We start from the raw sequence: 19,294 nt of genomic DNA, 5'->3' as shown, positions 1-19,294 counted from the left end.
AATAAATTTTAATTAAACATTTTAAATAGTGCCTCCTGAGCCCAACACAACGGCAACAGTTTATTTAAGCAATAAAAAGGCATTTTTGTTTTAAAATAGTCTCTATGTGGCTAATCAGCCTGTGTCTCATTTCAGACACATTAGTCCCAATGGGCTTTCCGCAGGGAAAATGAGCAAATGCAGAAGGTAACAAGATCAGAAATGGGAACTAAAGAGAATGTATTTCTACAAAATGGCTTGCAGGGAGGGAGTGGCATGATTGGTTGGCATTTCCAGGTCTTCTGAGTAAGACCATATCCATGTGGATGGGAACACATGAGCCAAAACATTCAGACAGACATTTTACACCACGTTTTACCGTACCTCAATCTATGCTAGTTACAGTGTGCCAAGTATCTTGAGTGGCCAAAGACTTGGTGGTTCTCAAATACAAGATCATAACCATACCTCCTCTAGTGCATTTCTTTGGGGGTGGGGGAAGGTGAGTGTATTCAAAGTGGAAAATTTGATAAAATCCCACAGCTTCATTCCCACAAACACACCATGTCACTGGTACTCAGAGAAGATATTGCTTGGTTTCTGCCTCTTTATATGTAGGAAATATGTTTATTGTAATGGGTTTTAATTTTATAGCACAGCTCCTGTATCTTGTTGTAAGACACACCAAGTCTCTGAAATGCTTCATTCATGGTTACTCATTTAGAGAGACGCAGGGGATCCTTTAAATATATTTATCCTTCCTAGTGGGTTTTTTTTGGAACACTGTAGAGTATTAGAAGTGAAAAAAAATGTAAAAATCCAAATTATTTTGTATTACTTAAGCTCTGTTTCCCCCCCACCCCCATTCATCCAGGACATCCATCAAGACTGATTAGAATCCTTTTCCTGGTTCCCATGACTAGCCCAATGCTGTCCCATAAAGGGCAATGTTTCAGTAAAAATAAACTTCTCACTAATTTTTTTATTTTTAATGTAATGAAAACATTTCCAATCATATTTTACAAGACCTACATTGTGGGCACAAACTAGTTCGGGTCCCTTTAAGAAAATCCCTGCTGTGTGAATACACCAGACAGACAGAAAAGTGCATACTGTGTTCTCAGTCACACAGCATGACAGCCATGGCCTCTTATCCAGAAGCCAGTTTCCACAGGAAACGATTGCTATTGGAAGGGATGATGTGCATTATCTCATGATAACAAAACTTCCCCACTGTAAGAAAAACAGGAACAGATCTATGTGCCCAAACTTAAGGGGTATGCAGTGCTCTCTGTACGCAAAGGCATGAACACAGGCAAGGCTGGATAGGCCAAAGAATCCTGTAAGATGTAGCTTCCATAGATCAGTCTATCAACCATATCTCTTCCAGCAAAGAAAGAGACAATGGCTAAAGCAAGTTTACCCAGTCTTTACTCTGGGAACTAAAACTCCATGCATGTGCATACATGCAAGATGTGCTAGTTGACGGAAAGCACTAATTCTATTATTATCTATGTGCAGTCTCCAAGGAAACAAAACAGTAACCCCCATCCAAGTGTTTTCTCAACTGACCCAAAACAAGTCACAAATATCATACAAGCAATACATCATTACATGTGCCAGTTTCTCTTGCTACAGTTTCTCCTGAAGAACTGCAGTAGGAATGCTGGGGTTCTCTATGGGAAGCTGTTATCCCCTCAGCTTTTCAATGTGGTAGCAAGTCACTTGTTCCCTATTGCTCCACAGGCCTGAAGGCGCAAAAGGTCCTAACTTTTGTCAGCAGGTGACAGTGGAAGTATTTCACATGAGCTCACATCTGCACTCCTTCAGGAAAGCTGACCTTGTCTGCAGACCCCTAGCAGCCAAGCTGTTTGAGGAGTGTGAGACGGGGCAAAAATACTTCCGTATCCCAATCTTCCACCCACCCCTTAAAGATTCTAAAACCTGCTTGCCACTGAGATTTGCCACAAGGAGGACAGGGCAGCATCCAAGAATGGATTTATCATTTGTATCCACCTGGACTAGTTTTGACTCAAGGTGCTGACTTGTTTTCTAAGGCAGGTATAGCCCTGAGCTCAAAGGCCTGCACTTGTTTAGGGAGAGATTAGTATCTATTAGGGCTGTCAAGCGATTAAAAAAATTAATCACAATTAATCGCACTGTTACACAATAATAGAATACAATATAATTTAAATATTTTTGGATGTTTTCTACATTTTCAAATATATTGATTTCAATTACAACACAGAATACAAAGTGTACAGTCCTCACTTTATTTTTGATTACAAATATTTTCACTGTAAATAAACAGGAAATAGTATTTTTCAGTTCACCTAATACAAGTACTATAGTGCAATCTCTATCATGAAAGCTGAACTTACAAATGTAGAATTATGTACAAAAAACCTGCATTGAAAAATAAAACAATGTAAAACTTTAGAGCCTACAAGTCCACACAGTCCTATTTCTTACTCAGCCAATCACTCAGATAAACAAGTTTGTTTACATCTGCAGGAGATAATACTGCCCGCTTCTATTCTGTTATGTATATACATTATGATTCATATATCCATGTAATATGTTATAGGTCATTGAGGCCTGGTATGAATGACGTGTGCTTGACATGAATACGTGCGTTGCAAGCTGGCAACCGAAGCAAGAACTTAAGGTCAAGAACTATTAGAACTATTTGTGCAAAAACAATCTTGTTATGTTCCGAGAAAAATACGGAGAATCAGCAGAAAAGGAAACACCACCAGCTGGACTGATATAAAATTGTGTAAGAATTGGAGGAAATGGCACACCTTGGATCATGGCAGCCCACCCAGGATTGTCTCTTTGGAACTGTGTGGGTAGAAGGCAAAGAACTGATGACGCGACGGAATGGACTAGAAATGGTTGCCTATGATTTCTGCAAATCCGAGTCGTTTATTGATCCAGAGCCCTGTGTGGATATAGATGTGGTTTTCGCCAGCTCCCCGCATCTTATGATCATATGGATGGAAGGAATCTCGATTGGCTATCGGGACCATTCTGACCTTTGGACTCTGGTATAGTATGTTTGGGATGTGAATGTGGAGTGAATAAGGTTTGTGAGCATTTAGAGTATTATATACCAACACTGTGTCCGGTATCTGCCTGCTCCCCATCCCATAGGGAAACCTCTATTGCGGGTCTAACACTTCTTGTTTACAGAGTCAACAGAAAGTGAGAACAGGTGTTTGCATGGCACTGTTGTAGCAGGTGTTGCAAGATATTTACATGCTAGATGAGCTAAAAATTCATGTGTCTCTTCATGCTTCAACCACCATTCTAGAGGACATGCGTCCATGCTGCTGATGGGATCTGCTTGATAACACAAAGCAGTGCGGACCGATATATGTTCATTTTCATCATCTGAGTCAGATGCCACCAGCAAAAGGTTGATTTTCTCTTTTGGTGGTTCGGTTTCTGTAGTTTCCGCATCAGAGTGTTGCTCTTTTAAGCCTTCTGGAAGCATGCTCCACACCTCATCCCTCTGAGATTTTGGAAGGCACTTCAGATTCTTAAACCTTGGGTTGAGTGCTGTAGCTATCTTTAGAAATCGCACATTGGTACCTTCTTTGCGTTGTGTCAAATCTGCAGTGAAAGTGTTCTTAAAATGAACAGGTGCTGAGTCATCATCCGAGACTACTATAACATGAAATATATGGCAGAAAGTGGGTAAAACAAAGCCGGAGAAGTACAATTCTCCCCCAAAAAGTTCAGTCACAAATTTAATTAACGCTTTTTTTTTTTTTTTAAATGAGCATCATCAGCATGGAAGCATGTCCTTTGGAATGGTGGCCGAGGCATGAAGGGGCATACAAATGTTTAGCATCTCTGGCACATAAATAGCTTGCAATGCCGGCTACAAAAGTCCCATGCGAACGCCTTTTCTCACTTTCTGGTGACATTGTAAATAAGAAGTGGGCAGCATTATCTCCTGTAAATGTAAACATACTTGTTTGTCTTAACAATTGGCTGAACAAGAAGTAGGACTGAATGGACTTATAGGCTCTAAAGTTTTGCATTGTTTTGTTTTTGAGTGCAGTTATGTAACAAAAAAAAATCTACATTTGTAAGTTGCACTTTCACAATAAAGAGATCGCACTACAGTATTTGTATGAGGTGAATTGAAAAATACTATTGTGTTTTTTTACAGTGAAAATATTTGTAATAAAAATAAATATAAAGTGAGGACTGTACACTTCATATTCTGTGTTGTAATTGAAATCAATATATTTGAAAATGTAGAAAAACATCCAAAATATTTAATACATTTCAATTGGTATTCGATTGTTTAACAGTGTGATTAAAGCTGCAATTAATCGCGATTAATATTTTTGAGTTAATCACATGAGTTAACTGTGATTAACGGACAGCCCTAGTATCTATACATGCTGTGCCTTGTTTAAGGCAGCACTGTCACCTGCCAGCAAGAGTGGGCACAATGGTTTTAAAAAAATATATATTTAAAGAACACTTTTTGTCACTAGTATAAAAACAGCACTAGCGCTCAGAGCTGCTCTGCGTGGGGTTTGTTCACTTACATAAACCCAGGACTGAAGGCGGCATCAAGCTGGCAAGGAACGGAGGGAGGCTCAGTCCAGCTGGGGTGGGGGGAGGGGCTTCTCTACATTACCACTTTTGTGTGTTTGTCAAAGCTAAAAAAGTTTGAAAGAAAGTCCAGCATAATTTGGAGTCTCCATAAAAAGCTCTCCTTGTCGATCTGTGGCAGTCTGGCCAGGTCTAGTCACCCATTTGGCTTCTTTCCAGGGGGTGAGATCCAGAGCCTGAAGGGATAAAAGAAATTATTAGACATAATGCAGGCACATCCAAGAAAGAGGTCTGGGGAAGGAGAAGGAGCAGCCCAAGTGGTGATTCTTCCTCTGCCACTAATTACTTTGTCACCAGTCCAGACTCGCTCCCACACACACTTCTGAAGCATCAGGGGGGCCTGCACCTCCCTCCCTTTCCATGCACTCTCCTCTGAGGCTATCCCAGACTTTCCACCACCCCTTTTCATCCTCCTCAGGGTCACCAGTCTCCTCACCTACCCCATGCATGGCACTTTGGCCTTTTCTGCACTGGCCATTTTTCCTGAGTTTCCCTGCTTCTAACACTGGTTCAGCGCCACTGGCTGTGGCAATGGTGGGAGCCCAAGTTTAGATTAGGTACCAGCAGCCACTTGTGTTTTCACCATTGGTGTCTAGAGCTGCTACGAGCACGGCTAGATGGTACATTAGCACTCCCACCAATGAAACTGCAGCAGGGGAGCAATGGAGGACATTTTCTGAGGAGAAGAGGCTAATATAGGCAGTTTTTGTAAAAATGTAGATTATAGGGTGGAACCATGCGCAGTTCAACTTCTCCAGAGCATGAGCTGTAACTTTCATAATGTGTGGACCATCTCTGTGAACACTAGTGCAGCCAATATGACGCTCTCTTCACCATACTCTGAGACTGAAAGGTGCTGGAGAAAAACCATGTCTGACTCTTACCTGCAGTTTTTGTGGTTGCTACTGCCTCCTGGGAGCTCAGGGTGGGGTTGTGAAAGAGCATCCTTGTTTCTTCGTCCTTCCTGCAGCAGAACTGCTCTCGGGACATTGCCCGGAAGCACACCTCCCTCTCCTCCTGTAGCTCTCCTAGACCTTGGCGGTGTAGATGAGCGTCCATTTCAGGTGTCCCATCCCAGGAACTACAGCCTCCATGGGTCCCTCGGCACTCTATTGGCAGGACTAGCTCACAGTCTCTGTCCTCAGGAATGATAGGAATGCGTTGACCTATGTCACGCACCCCCCTATAGCAGCTTGGCAAGGCCTCATCAGGAAGTGTGTACTGTACACTCACTGCATAGTCCTCTGTGTAGCAGCCACCACCTCCACTGCTACCGGTGCCACCACAGGCAACCTGCTTCTCTTCATAGAAGCAGCAGGGCAAGCCCTCATATTTCACCCCATCTGTCCTATGCAAGTGGTCTGAGTTAATACTGTACAAACCTGGGGAACTACCTGGCTGCTGCTCCAGCCCCGGGCCACACCCTCCCCAAAGTGGGGAGCCCAAGAAGAGTGCACCACAGTCTGTTGTCCCACTGCTGGGCTCCAGGGCAGAGTGCTGGAGCTCAAAGCAGCAAGCACATGTTTGCTCCATCAGAGGTCCTGCTACTTCTGGACCTTTCCAGTTCCTTTTAACATCCAAGGCAGCACTGGGAGTAGCCTCGAGGCCTCCCTCTGAGGTAGTGCCATTTGAATCCCTGTGCTCTAGTGAGGAATTACTGCTGTAGTTCATCTCCATGCTGCAGTTAGAAAGTTGGTCCCCTGAGGAAGAAGCTGGCACAGGCCGACAGTCAGCACCCATCAGAGTGTGCCCATGTGCCAGAAGCTCGTCCTGATGGGGGCCCTCCAGGAGAACGATCGTCCCTCGGTTTGTGCCACCAGCATCCCCCACTCGGCAGGGGCTCTTGCTGCGGTAAATGTAAGGGTCATAGTCACTGCTCAGAGAACTACGGAAGGTGGAACAGCTCCCATAGACCCCCTGGTTGCTGACTTCTGTACAGTCAACCATGGAATCACTGGAGGAGCAGTGGCATTGACCAGAACTGCTGCTGCTGCTGTCACTGCCTGGGCAGTCAGCCAGGTAACCACTGCACACTGAGCGGTGACCATGATAGCAGCTGAAACTGGAGGTGCTGCCACTCTCCAAGCGGGAGGAGGGCATTACATGTACCACAGGAGGGAACAGCATGCTGCCACCAGGCTGGAAGGCACGGGAGGGACCCTTTGCGGCAATGCCAGCTGGAGACTGTCCATCTTGCTCAGGGTAGCTAAGGCCTTGGAAGTAGTAGTGCTGGTACATGGTCTCATACTGGGAAAAACAAGCTGCTTTGGAGAAGTTACGTCCATTGAACTTGGCCCTTCGGAAGGTATGAGCTGGAGAATAAGCTCTGTGCTCCAGGCCACAGCGATGTGTGTTCAAGGCATGATCCAAGTGAACAGGCTGGTAACTTTGGATGTAAGCAGGGGACTGTGCTGGGTACAGGCTCTGCTCACCATGCCGGTCCACTGTAAGTACCGTGATGGGATTTCCATGGGAGTCCATGCTAGTCCGGGTGGGATATGCAGTTATCTGGCTGGTCCTGTGCACTCGGCCAGGATAATGAACTGGCAGAATCACCCTCTGCTGCCGGCTGCGCACTGGGTTGGTGGATTCCAAACATACCGGGCCTGGGTTTCCCTTCTTTTGTTCTGGATGGGGAGAAAAACAAACAGTGTGTTCTGGAAATGCAGCCACTCTGCTGAGGGTTTGTTACCTGGCAGACTGCAACAGTGAGTAAAAGTGCCAGCCTGCTCCAGAGAAGTGACACAACCAACACAAGCACACTTGCCCAGAAGTTCTTTGAAACACCTGGGTCTATTGGCCAGGGGAGGAAGAGCAGTGACTTCAGCTCCTTCCTCTGCATAAGCAAAGATGCTGCCTACTCAGCATTCCCAGCCTTCTGGGTTAGTAACACTCATCTCTGCCCAACTTTTTCCATTCTTCTTACAAATTATTTAGATGGAAAATGTTTTAAAGTCAATGAAAGAACCACATTCTATGTTGCTGCACAGAGGAATCCAGGAATTTTACAACTCCCTCCCACATACCAGCTGCTTTTAATTAATTTGCTTTTCTTTGTATTTCCCCATATAAATACAGTGAACTTGGGTGAATTTTATTTATGCTTCTTTTCTACACAGACTGATAGATGCTGCCCTCTGGTGGGCATATGCCCAGGATAAGAGATATGGTAGGAAAGTGTTTTGGCTGTTTTAGGACATGGGGTCACTCTCAAAGAAACTTATTTAATTGACCTCTATTACCGGCTGGCATCATTGAAGGAAGTCCCAGGATTGTATTACAATACAGACCAATCACCAAAGAGATTTTCCTAGGAGTGTACAGAAATACACAATTTACCCTCCATCCAGAGAGCTGAGAAGTCTAGAAATGGCACTATTTGGGTGTGTGCATTTGAGGGGCAACACTCACCTATAATATTATGGCGGCAGTGGGGACAAGTATGATGCTGCAGCAACCAGGGATCCACACATTTTTTGTGGAATCTGTGAGTGCAGGGAATCACCCGCAACTCCTGTTGGGGAGAAAGAAGAAAATTAGAGGACTCTCCCTAAAAGGCGTGAATACTCGCAACCCACACCTAGCTCTTCTGGCTTAGCTACCTATCAGGTCAATTCCAAGCCTCTTGCTGGAAGAGGGGTGGAAAAGCCACCAACCTCTGTTAACAAATAACTCAGAGCATAGTGGCTGGAGAGAGTTTGTGTTCATTCATATGGTGAGCATCTCCATGCTCAGCAACCCTGTTGAGCTCCTTTCCCCGTTGCATCCTGTCCTCCTCTCAAGCTACTCTTCCCTCTGAAGCCTCTAGCCTACCTCCAGCAGCACCCAACAGTTCTAGCTAGTTTTGTGCTTTGTCTGGCAGTGTTCCCGAGGGCCACATTCAGTGCATTCTTGACTGTTGTGCACGTGCAGCATTGAGTTACTGCAGCAGTTATTTTATTTTTTTCATGTCTGACAAAGGATGTATTTTTTATTTGAGGGGAGGAAAATTTTAAAAAAGGCAGTCTTTTTTTTTTTTTTTAAATCCAGTGTCTTCTAACTGCACACTGAGATTTTAGATTGCCCCTTCCCTTTGGGCCATGCTCTTTGATTCATTCCCCTCTTTAGTTCCTCTGAGTGTTGTTGTAGGGGAGATGGCAGCCGAGCACCTTTCACTATGGCACTAACACGGATGGATGCTGAGGTTAGAAGTCATTTTCTGGAACTTTGAGCTTCTTCCAAGGGATTTCCTCTGTAAGGAGGTGAGACAATGATTTGGTGAACCTATCTCATGTAAAATGGTTAGGGCCTAAGTGTATTTAATGGATCATACATACACACACATGTTTCACATATTAGCTAGTAATATATATAAGCAAATGCATACTCAATATAAATGTAGGCCTAGTTTAGTTTGGTTCATCAGATCTTTGAATAATCCTTTTTTGGGAAGAAGTGCAAAACAAGGTTTTTGGCTTACTAAATATCCTGTTATTTCACTCCTTAGAATGCCTCTTATTTGGGTATGAGGTTCCAAGGATGAAGTAAGATGCAAGATTACGATGACCCAGCCAAATATAATCAGGGTAAACACAGGAAGTCCCCAAAGTCTCTGTCAGACATGAAGACTGATATCTATTTATTAACAGTAACAAAACTAAGTTATACAATTTACGGTGTAAGGCAGAATCTTGTATTTGGTCATAAAACATCAGATCAGAGGAGAGGGGTGTTTGATACAAGCTCTCATCTTGGGTATAAAAGAATGTACTCAGACTTAAGTCTTTGCCTTTGTTTGTGTACAGCCTTGTCTGTATATACTCAGTCAGTTCATTGGCTGGCCATCTTCAACTGATTACTGGGGTGTGGCACTTTGTACCTATTCTGAAATAACCCTGTTCCTTGGATGGGAACTATGGAATTAGCAGTGGTTTTGCCTGCAACAGCAAGCAGTGGTTTTCTGCTTTGCTAGATTTGTAAAGTAACCTATGGATCTGAAAACATCCTTACATCCTGATCTTATTTCATATCTCACTCTTTAAAAGCAGCCCACGCATCAAGAATGCAGTTCCTAAAGCAACACTTTACTGCTCTCTGGCAATGACTTCGCCTTTGACGGCACATTCTGAAGCAGCACAACAAGATCTTACAAACTGCTTTGCTGAGGCTGCTTATACTTTGGCCTTACCTTCAGCCAAACAAAAATTGAAGCTATGTACCAGCCAGCTCCTCAACAACTTTCCCAAGAACCATCAATAAGCTTGGAAGATACCACACTCCAAGCTGCCAAACAGTTTACTTATCTTGGCAGCATGATAAACAATGAAGTGCAAATCAATCACAGAGTGGATATGTGAATTAAGAAAGCCAGTGCATCATATGGTTGCCTTTATCACTGAATCTGGAAGCAACATGGAATCTGTTTACAGATGCAAATCTAAATCTATAATGCTGTTGTCCTCATGATATTGCTCTACAGGTGTGAAACATGGACCTGTTATCAATGGCACATTAAAAAGCTTGGAAGTTTCCACTTGTGACACCTACAATGACTGCTGGGCACCAAATGGCAGGACCAGGTGTCCCACACAGAAGTCTTAGTGCAAGCTGGTTCGGCTGGTATTGAGGGTCATTAGATTTTGATTGGTTACCAACTGAGATGGACTGATTATGTAACTGGTATACCTGAGACCCATTTATCAAAACAAATTCTATATATGAATTTAGATCTAGCAACTACAGGCATGGAGTGCAGATGAAACACTTCTAAAGATACTCAAACAAAATCTGCACCCAAGAAATATTTGTGACTCGATCTTTGAGCATTACATGGTGCCATGCTGTCAGGGTGGATGTCCATGACTTTGATAAGAACTGCATTGCACTGCTGGGAGCACAGTGCCATGTACGAAAACATGCAGCTCAATCAACACAACTAGACAAATGGCTCTGTGGTCAGTGCGGTCATTGTTGTTCTTCCTGAATGAGTCTACGGAGCTATGAGATGACCCATTCATAACAAAACGTAATTGCTGACATAGTTCTTGAAATCAGGGTGACCAAGGTCCAGACTCCAGAGAAAATAATAATAAAAAATAACAATAATGGTAAGTAAATAAAGAGATTTCAGGGTCCACTCAAAAGCATCTGGCAGTCCGCATTTGGCCCATGGTGTATCCATTAACTACCCCTGGTCTATCAGATCCAGTTTTGGAGAGGGAGACCTCCCTACATTTTCAGCTGGATGAAATCAACACTGCCACACCTCCTACCCACTGATCCCCACTCTTGGTTCATGTGCCACCAAATACTCATCAGGTGACAACTGTGCCAAAACTGGCCCAGCAGCATGAGCCAACCAGGTTAGAGAAACTGCTTTCTTTTACCTCCCCATCAATGTATTTCTCCAGGCAGATGGCACAGTCAGAGGTTGAACTGCTGCTTAGTGTGTCCAGAGCTCCACAGCTTCCTTCACGGTGACCCTTATTTTTGGACTTGAACTTCTTGGTTTCCATCTTTTCCAGTGCCTGCACTGCAAGCCTGTTCATGGAATTCTACAATATAAAACACAACGTTACTGCTTGAGGGATTGAGGCAATTGGAATAGCAGAAAAATAATGCTGTTCGTAACAATTAACATCTGTAACCATATCTCCTCAGGCTGAGATGGGTGTCAAGTCTCATAAGCTAAGCAGATCCTGATTAGGCTTCTCTCTATGTGGGAGACCCTCTGGAAATGACATGCGCTACAGTGAGGAGTGTGTGTGATCAACTTATCACTGAGCTAAACATTCTCTGTGCAAACAGAACACAGTCCTAACCAGTTAAAAAACAAAAACAAAAAACCAACTAAACAAAACCTATGAGTGTGTGAGCACGCACACACACGGCACTTGGAGAAAAGTAGTTTTCCAAACCTGAAAAAAAATGAGCAAAACTGATTGAGAGGAAAAATTTAAACAGAAAAATGTGAGTGATAATTGGGAATTGTTTAAGAATATTTTATTTTGCTAGATCCCCAAAACACCTACAGCTCTACAATCACAAAAGACGACTTCTTAAATTAAAAAGCCATTCTGACTAAAAAGAGGAATGAAAGCACCGCTACAAAATAAAAAATATATTTAGCAAATGAGGAAATTGATAGCAATAACTATAAAATAGAAATTGATAAAGGAAGTCAAAAGTGCCAAGGAAAAGTCTTTGGATAGTAGGGTTAAGGACAATAAAAAAGGAATAATGAAACAGAAAAAACAACAACCCAGTAATAAGTCTGTTAGTAGAAGTGGTAAAATTGTCAACAATCAATCAGAAAAGGCAAGTATTCAAGACGAACTTTTGTTCTCTATTTGGAGAAAAAGCCCAATGACAAAATACTTTCTATTTCTACAGTAACTAGGTAAGATGTTATACAGCATCTATTAAAAGACAGACAGACACAGGTCATTTAGACCCAGTGGTCTCAATTCCTTGGTAAGCTGGGCTGTGACCTCTGCAGCGGCCAGTGCGGCTGGCTCCGGGGCTGGGGCAGTCTCAGGCTACCACACACCCACCCCCTGCAGCAGCAGTAGTTTGGGTGTGGGAGGGGGCACAGGACTGGGGCTGGGGTGCATGGCGGAGCTTACCTCAGGAGGGCTCCCTGGAAGCGACTGGCATGTGTCTGCAGCTCCTAGGCGGAGGGGCTCTGTGTGCTGCCCCTGCCTGCAGGCACCTCCCCTCCGCAGCTCCCACTGGCTGCAGTTCCCGGGTAATGGGAGCTGCGGAGCCATCGCTCATGGCAGGGGCAGTGCGCGGAGCCCCCTTAGCCCTCCTTCCCTTTAGGAGCTGCAGGGACATGCCACTTCTGGGGAGCCATGCGGAGCCGGGTAGGGAGCCTGCCAGCCCTGCCAACCCTCCCACCCCAGCACCAGTGGGGGTTCCAGGCCGCACGCCCCACCCTCCAGCACCCATGGCCCCCCAGCCCAAGTTTTAGTTAGGGGTATATAGTACAAGTCATGAACAGGTCATGGGCAGTGAATTTTTGCTTACTGCCCATGACCTGTCCATGACTTTTACTAAAAATACCTGTGACTAAAACGTAGCCTTATTCAAAGTACATGTGCTGTAATTCAGCAAATACAAGTTCATACATCTAGAAAGAAATAACGTAGGTTACACACACAGGATGGAAGAATGTATTCTGGAAAGCATGGACTCTGAGAAGAACTTAAGGGTCAAATGGACAACCAATTGAACTGTGTCCCTGTGTGATGCAGTGGCTATGAGAGCTAAGATGATCCTTGCATGTATAAAAGCAGAGGAATGATGCCTAGGAGCAGGAAGGTGGTACCACCTGAGTATATGGAACCATTACTGAAAACTGTGTCTGGATCCGGATCCACCTTTCAAAAAGGATGTTGAAAAACTGGAAAGCAGTCAGAAAAGAGTTTCAAGAATGATCTGAGGTCTGGAAAATCTGCCTTAGACAGTGAGAAGGTAAGACGATCAATCTGTTTGGTTGACCCAAGAGAAGAGAAGAGCTGACATGATTGCGGTTTATAAGCACTTATGTGGGGAGAAAATTTTAGATAGTACAGGGCTTTTCAATCTAGCATACAAAGGCATAACAGGATCCAATGGCTGGAAGTTGAAGCTAGAAAACAAATGTGTACCTTATTTCCAGTCTGAATTTAACTGTGAGGGTAATTACCATTACAACATGTTAAGGGATGTGGTGGATTCTCCATCATGTGAAATATTTAAATCAAGACTGAATGTCTTTCTAAAAGACCTGCTTTAGCTCAGCCAGATGATATGGCCTTGATACAGGAATTAATGGGTAAAATTCTATGGCCTGCGCTGTGCAGGAAGTTGTACTAGATGATCATATGGTTCCTTATGGCTTTTAAATCTCTGAATCTGTGACCCAATATGGGATATACTCTTTTATAGGTCAGCACAGACCTAAGTTCCCACTAAGCTGCGCAGCAGGCTATCAAGGGCCACGCAGGTGGGTGGGAGTGGCACCTCTCCCCCAGCCCCAGAGCGCCTGTGGTGAGAGAGGGCTGGGGGAAGCCCTCTCTCCATGTTGCATCCCTGGGGCAGCCTGCATCCCAAACTGCTCATCCCCGGCCCCACCCCAGAGCCTGCACCCCCAGCCGGAGCCCTTCCCTTCCCCCTCCGCACTGCAATCTTCTGCCCCAGCCCTTGGCCCCACCCCCACCACACATCATCTTCCTATTGGTGCACATAACAAAGTTCATTCCGCACATGGATGTAAAAAATTAGAGGAAACATTGGTGCAGACCCCAACGCCCCAACATAGTGCTAACAAGATGACTCAGCAGAGAGAACTTTCCAATGTGTGTCTGTCAAGGCTGCTTCCCCACTCTGAACTTTAGGGTACAAATGTGGGGGCCTGCATGAAAACTTCTAAGCTTAACTACCAGCTTAGATCTGGTCCGCTGCCACCATTCCCAAAGCTAATTCCCTTCCCTGTGAAGCCTTGAGAAACTCTTCACCAATTCCCTGGTGAATACAGATCCAAACCCCTTGGATCTTAAAACAAGGAGAAATTAACCATCCCCCCATCCTTCCTCCCACCAACTCCTGGTGGATCAAGATCCAACCCCCTTGGATCTAAAAACAAGGAAAAATCAAATCAGGTTCTTAAAAAGAAGGCTTTTAATTAAAGAAAAAGGTAAAAATCATCTCTGTAAAATCAGTATGGAAAATAACTTTACAGGGTAATCAAACTTAAAGAGCTCAGAGGACCCCCCTCTAGCCTTAGGTTCAAAGTACAGCAAACAGAGATAAACACTCTAGTAAAAGGTACATTTACAAGTTGAGAAAACAAAGATAAACTAACACGCCTTGCCTGGCTGTTTACTTACAAGTTTGAAATATGAGAGACTTATTCAGAAAGATTTGGAGAACCTGGATTGATGTCTGGTCCCTCTCAGTCCCAAGAGCGAACAACCCCCAAAACAAAGAGCACAAACAAAAGCCTCCCCCCCCCCCCCCCCAGATTTGAAAGTATCTTGTCCCCTTATTGGTCCTTTGGGTCAGGTGTCAGCTAGGTTACCTGAGCTTCTTAACCCTTTACAGGTAAAAGGATTTTGGAGTCTCTGGCCAGGAGGGATTTTATAGTACTGTACACAGGAGAGCTGTTACCCTTCCCTTTATAGTTATGACAGTGTCAGTACTGACTTTAATGCTCCATCAGGGTGCTATAGGTCAACGGTTCTCAAACAGGGGTACGCATACCCCTGGGGGTATGCAGGGGTCTTCCAGGGGGTATATCAACTCATCTAGATATTTGCCTAGTTTTACACAGGCTACATGAAAAGCACTAATGAAGTCAGTACAAACTAAAATTTCATACAAGGACTTATTTATACCACTCTATATACTATGCAGTGAAATGTAAGTACAATATTTATATTCCAATCAATTTATTTTATAATTATATGGTAAAAATCAGCAAGTAAGCAATTTTTCAATAATAGTGTGCTGTGACACTTTTGTATGTTTATGTCTGACTTTGTAAGCAAGTAGTTTTTAAGTGAGGTGAAACTTGGGGGTACGCAAGACAAGTCAGACTCCTGAAAAGGGTACCGTAATCTGGAAAGGTTGAGAGGCGAGCCACTGCTCTAGGCCCTGTGATCTGAAAGACTGTGCCTCTAGCATAAAAGATGTAAAATGAATGTGGTGATTAAATATCCTTTGGCACTCTTTATGAGGTTTGGAATGCTGGACAACGCCAACTCAGATAATTACATGCTGCTTCCCTACAATTCAAATTGTAGGTTTGATAAATCCTGTATTCAAATATTTTCCTTTCTAGTATCCCTGCTTTGCAGTGTTGTAGGTCCAGAATGCCTGGTGAGTCCCATCACAGAGGTGAGGGTTAAAGGAGTTCTATGAGTACACAATTGTTTGGCCTCCTTCCAGATGAAACACCCTATATGCATGCAGGGGAATTACAGGACAGATGACAAATGCAAACTGCAGGGAACTTTAGCATCTGATTGTTACACTGTTCTCCTACTCAGCCTTCCCGTCAGATAGCTTTGATCCTCTGAATCTCTCTGTTCCCGGGATGATTCCTAACCAGGCTTCTTTTCTTGAAATCTTTTCCCTCTAGGAATCAAGGGACATTTTCATTAAAAGGAAGTTGCCTCTCCTTTAATTCCAGATGGAAATCTTGAGGATCCACATACTATACACCCAACAAGCTTGGAACCTGCTTTGAAGCCACTATCCTTTGTTAGAATCCATCAACACCACTCCGATCAGCTTCTCTCCCTTCTCCACTTGGGAATAACTACAGTTTCTGTAGCACTCCCAACCCAAGGATCAACTGATCGAGCACAGCAGAGTATAGCAGGTCTCTTAGTAAAGTTCCACACCTTTTCAAAGTGCCGTGCATCTTTGGATAATACCCTTTTCACAAAGATTGTTTTTCCAGACAGTGAACCCTTCTCTCTCTTCAACAGCACTGACCCAACTCTGTAGAAGAAGGTAGAAGCAGCAGTCAGAGTGCAACGAAAGTATCATTATTGATCCCGAGCTCAGGCAGCTCTTACCTGACTACGTCGCTGCTTCAGTTTGATCTTGACGAGAAGAATGAGGCAAACGAGAGAGACCACCACAAAAAAGGCGAGGAAAATCCCCATGTCAAAGTACTCTGTGGGTTGCTGAAGAAGACAGAAGAAATTTAACTTATCTCCCCTGGCAGATCACATTCAAATCCATTGCTATTCCCTTCAAATCCATTTCCCCCTTCTCTAATTTCTTGGTAATTATGATTTCTATGAATGCCCTGTGGGCATGAACCACATTGGTGGAAAAAGCCACTGCATATGTTAGCCTCTCTCTTGACCAGTTGCTCATGAGCCCTGATGCATGAGCCAGAATCTTAAGTCAATATCACTGAGTGAGGTCAATTAATATTATTTTATAAAATTCCATGTACTTAATAGTGAATAGTCAGGGGTGTCCTTTACATGCAGGGATATCGCAAACAATCTGAAATAAAAAAAATGGGAGGAAGTCACATTTATCACAGGAACGTAAGTGTGTGATGGGACACAGTTATGGCCAGCCTTAGAGTATAAGGTTTACAGCAGCTCTGAACTCAATGCTGGTTCTACAAGCAACAGATTTCACCAGAGTGAATCACAGTTACCAACAGCTCCAGTGGGTTTTTGGTATAATTCTATTTTTGAAGCAAGTAAAATCAACATGTCTGAGTCCTCAGCAAAGTACTGATTGCTCAAATGAGTCATGCTTTCTAATACAGCTGGTGCTTTAGGAATACAGTAAAAATGAATTAGAAACCTGGTCTACACAGATTTTTATAAAAACTAGGAGTCCGGTGGCACCTTAAAGACTAAGATTTATTTGGGCATAAACTTTCATGGGTAAAAACCCACTTCTTCAGATGCATAGGCTGTCAGATGCATTTTGTTTTTTACCCACAAAAGCTTATGCCCAAATAAATCTGTTAGTCTTTAAGGTGCCACTGGACTCCTAGTTGTTTTTGTGGATACAGACTAACACACCTCTAATACTTGGCACTGATTTTTATGTTCGCTTTTCTCATATAAACTACATGTAGGAAGTGTTCAAGATGTCTTGGGAACATCCATTCTAGATTGGAAAGAGAATAAAGTCTCAGATTTCTTTGTTAATCCATGTGTGAAAAATGCAGTCAAGAAATGTTCACTAACATCAGACAGACTGCTTTCCTGGGGGTAGAATACAATTAGCCGCCTTTTTTTTTTTTTTAATGTTTTGTTTTCTTTATTAATGGACCATTATAATACAAAATAAAAATAAAAAAAAAATCCCTGTGTAATAAATATAGGGCCCAGACTGTGAACCTCCTCCTTAACACTGGTGAGATGTTACTCACTTAGGAAATCCCATGGAAGTCAATGATACTTTCTGAGTGAGTAACTAACTGTTCTCCAGTCAGCACTCATGGAAAGCATCACACTACATGTTATCAATCAATGCTATTAACAGGTGCTGCATGAAGCAACAGCAACACAATCCCCACTGAACATTAAGTCTCACCCGTGGGGGCCGGTGCTGAATCCTTGCTCGTGCCACTTTCTGCTTGTTAACTATGTTCATCAGTTTGACAGCATCAGCCCCCTTCACATACACCACTGGCCTCTTCAAAGGGTCTTCTGAGCCCTGGTTCAGCTAGACAAGAACACAGTAAAATTCCATTAAATAGATTTATTTCAGATCAGCAACCCTCTTTTCAAGAGAAGGAGAGGAGACCATGGGTGAATGAAGATAGCACTAGATACACCACCACTTGTCCTTTTGTAGTGCATCCTTTCATCCGAGAATTTCAAAACACTTTACAAACATAAAATTAAGTTAAAAACTCGAGTTAAAATTAGGCCTGTCGATTAATCGCAGTTAACTCATGTGACATGGTGCGGGCCGTTTCCGGGAGCGGTGCAGGGCCAGGGTAGGCAGGGAGCCTGCCTTAGCGCGGGGCGCTGCTGCCACCCCAGAGCCGCTCCAGGTAAGCGGCGCCAGGCTGGAGCCCGCACCCCAAACCCCTCCTGCACCCTAACCCCCTGCCCTGAGCCCCCTCCCTCACTCTGCGCCCCCTCCCTGCACCCCAACCCCCTGCCCTGAGCCCCCTCCTGCACCACACATCCCTCCTGCACCCCAACCCCTTGCCCTGAGCACCTTCCTGCACCCCGCATCCCCTCCCGCACCCCGCACCCAGATGTTTTTCCCACCCAGATGTGGACCTCGGGCCAAATAGTTTGCCCACCCCTGCTGTAGAACATCTATGCAGCACATATTTTATCAGCAAAATTCAAGTTCCTAGCTTGTGAGCCCTTTGACTTATGAGCTAATAAGTTCTTCTGTCTTCAACAGCAGAGCTTGTAAACTCACTGATACAGTTATTTGGCTTCTAATGCTTATTTGAACCAACAGGTACACACTTGGGTCTTAATCTGCAAAGAATTATTCATGTGTGTAGTCAATTCGACAGTTTGAATTTACCATAAATGTCTTCATGTAATGGAGGAATCCTCTCTAATCGAGAGACTAACTTGAAGTGTCAACCACAGCCACAAGCATAGCTGAAACTCAGAATTTTGGCACACAAACTGCTTCCCCTATAAGTGTTCTGGGACCCTTGCACAGACCTACTTGAGATCCTTTCAAAGTATTAAACCTTAGCAACCTCTAAACATATATTATGTACCAGAGTGGGAAAAAGTCTAGACTAGAGGATTCCTCTGTTACAAGACATATATGCAGTAAATTCAAATGGTCTAATCTGACACAGAACCACCATGGGATAGGTAAAGCCACAAGGCATGACCAGAAGGGGACAGAGATGCAGCTATCCTTGTAACTGCTACACCCTTACACACTTATTTTCCCCTCAAAGGAAATTTTCTGGGCCTGACTCACCCTGGAAATTGTCCCCTAGGAATTCAAGTATTCTGTTGAAATTTAAAGATGAGGGAACAAAATCTATAACACTGATTCTCAGTCTGAGGGTCACGACCCTCCGAGAGCCTCAACAGGTCAGAAGGTTATAGCCATCCTCCATTTTTTTATGACTGGATGGGAGAGGGTCCCAAAACTTTCTTCTGTTGTAACAAGGGTTCACAGTCCAGATAGGTCAGGTGTTCCCAGCCTATCCACGGTCACGCAGCCTAGTGCCAGG

General features: G+C 43.9%; 1 protein-coding gene across 1 annotated transcript in view; it reads right to left on the bottom strand.

Annotated features, from left to right (window-relative positions):
- Window positions 1-4,749: 4,749 nt before the first annotated feature.
- Window positions 4,750-19,294, bottom strand: part of ZNRF3 (zinc and ring finger 3) — a 204,189-nt gene continuing 189,644 nt past the window's right edge. The window contains exons 4-9 of the mRNA XM_065417916.1: window positions 17,659-17,790; window positions 16,164-16,274; window positions 10,983-11,150; window positions 8,029-8,131; window positions 5,502-7,244; window positions 4,750-4,793 (exon numbers count right to left, since the gene is read on the bottom strand). Of these exons, the coding sequence (XP_065273988.1) occupies window positions 4,750-4,793; window positions 5,502-7,244; window positions 8,029-8,131; window positions 10,983-11,150; window positions 16,164-16,274; window positions 17,659-17,790 (2,301 nt within the window). The remainder of the gene's footprint in view (window positions 4,794-5,501; window positions 7,245-8,028; window positions 8,132-10,982; window positions 11,151-16,163; window positions 16,275-17,658; window positions 17,791-19,294) is intronic.

This window comes from Emys orbicularis, chromosome 16 (assembly GCF_028017835.1).
Source record: "Emys orbicularis isolate rEmyOrb1 chromosome 16, rEmyOrb1.hap1, whole genome shotgun sequence".
Taxonomy (NCBI): Eukaryota; Metazoa; Chordata; order Testudines; family Emydidae; genus Emys; species Emys orbicularis.
Note: the sequence above shows the minus strand (reverse complement) of the source record. Positions and strands in the feature narration are given on the sequence as shown.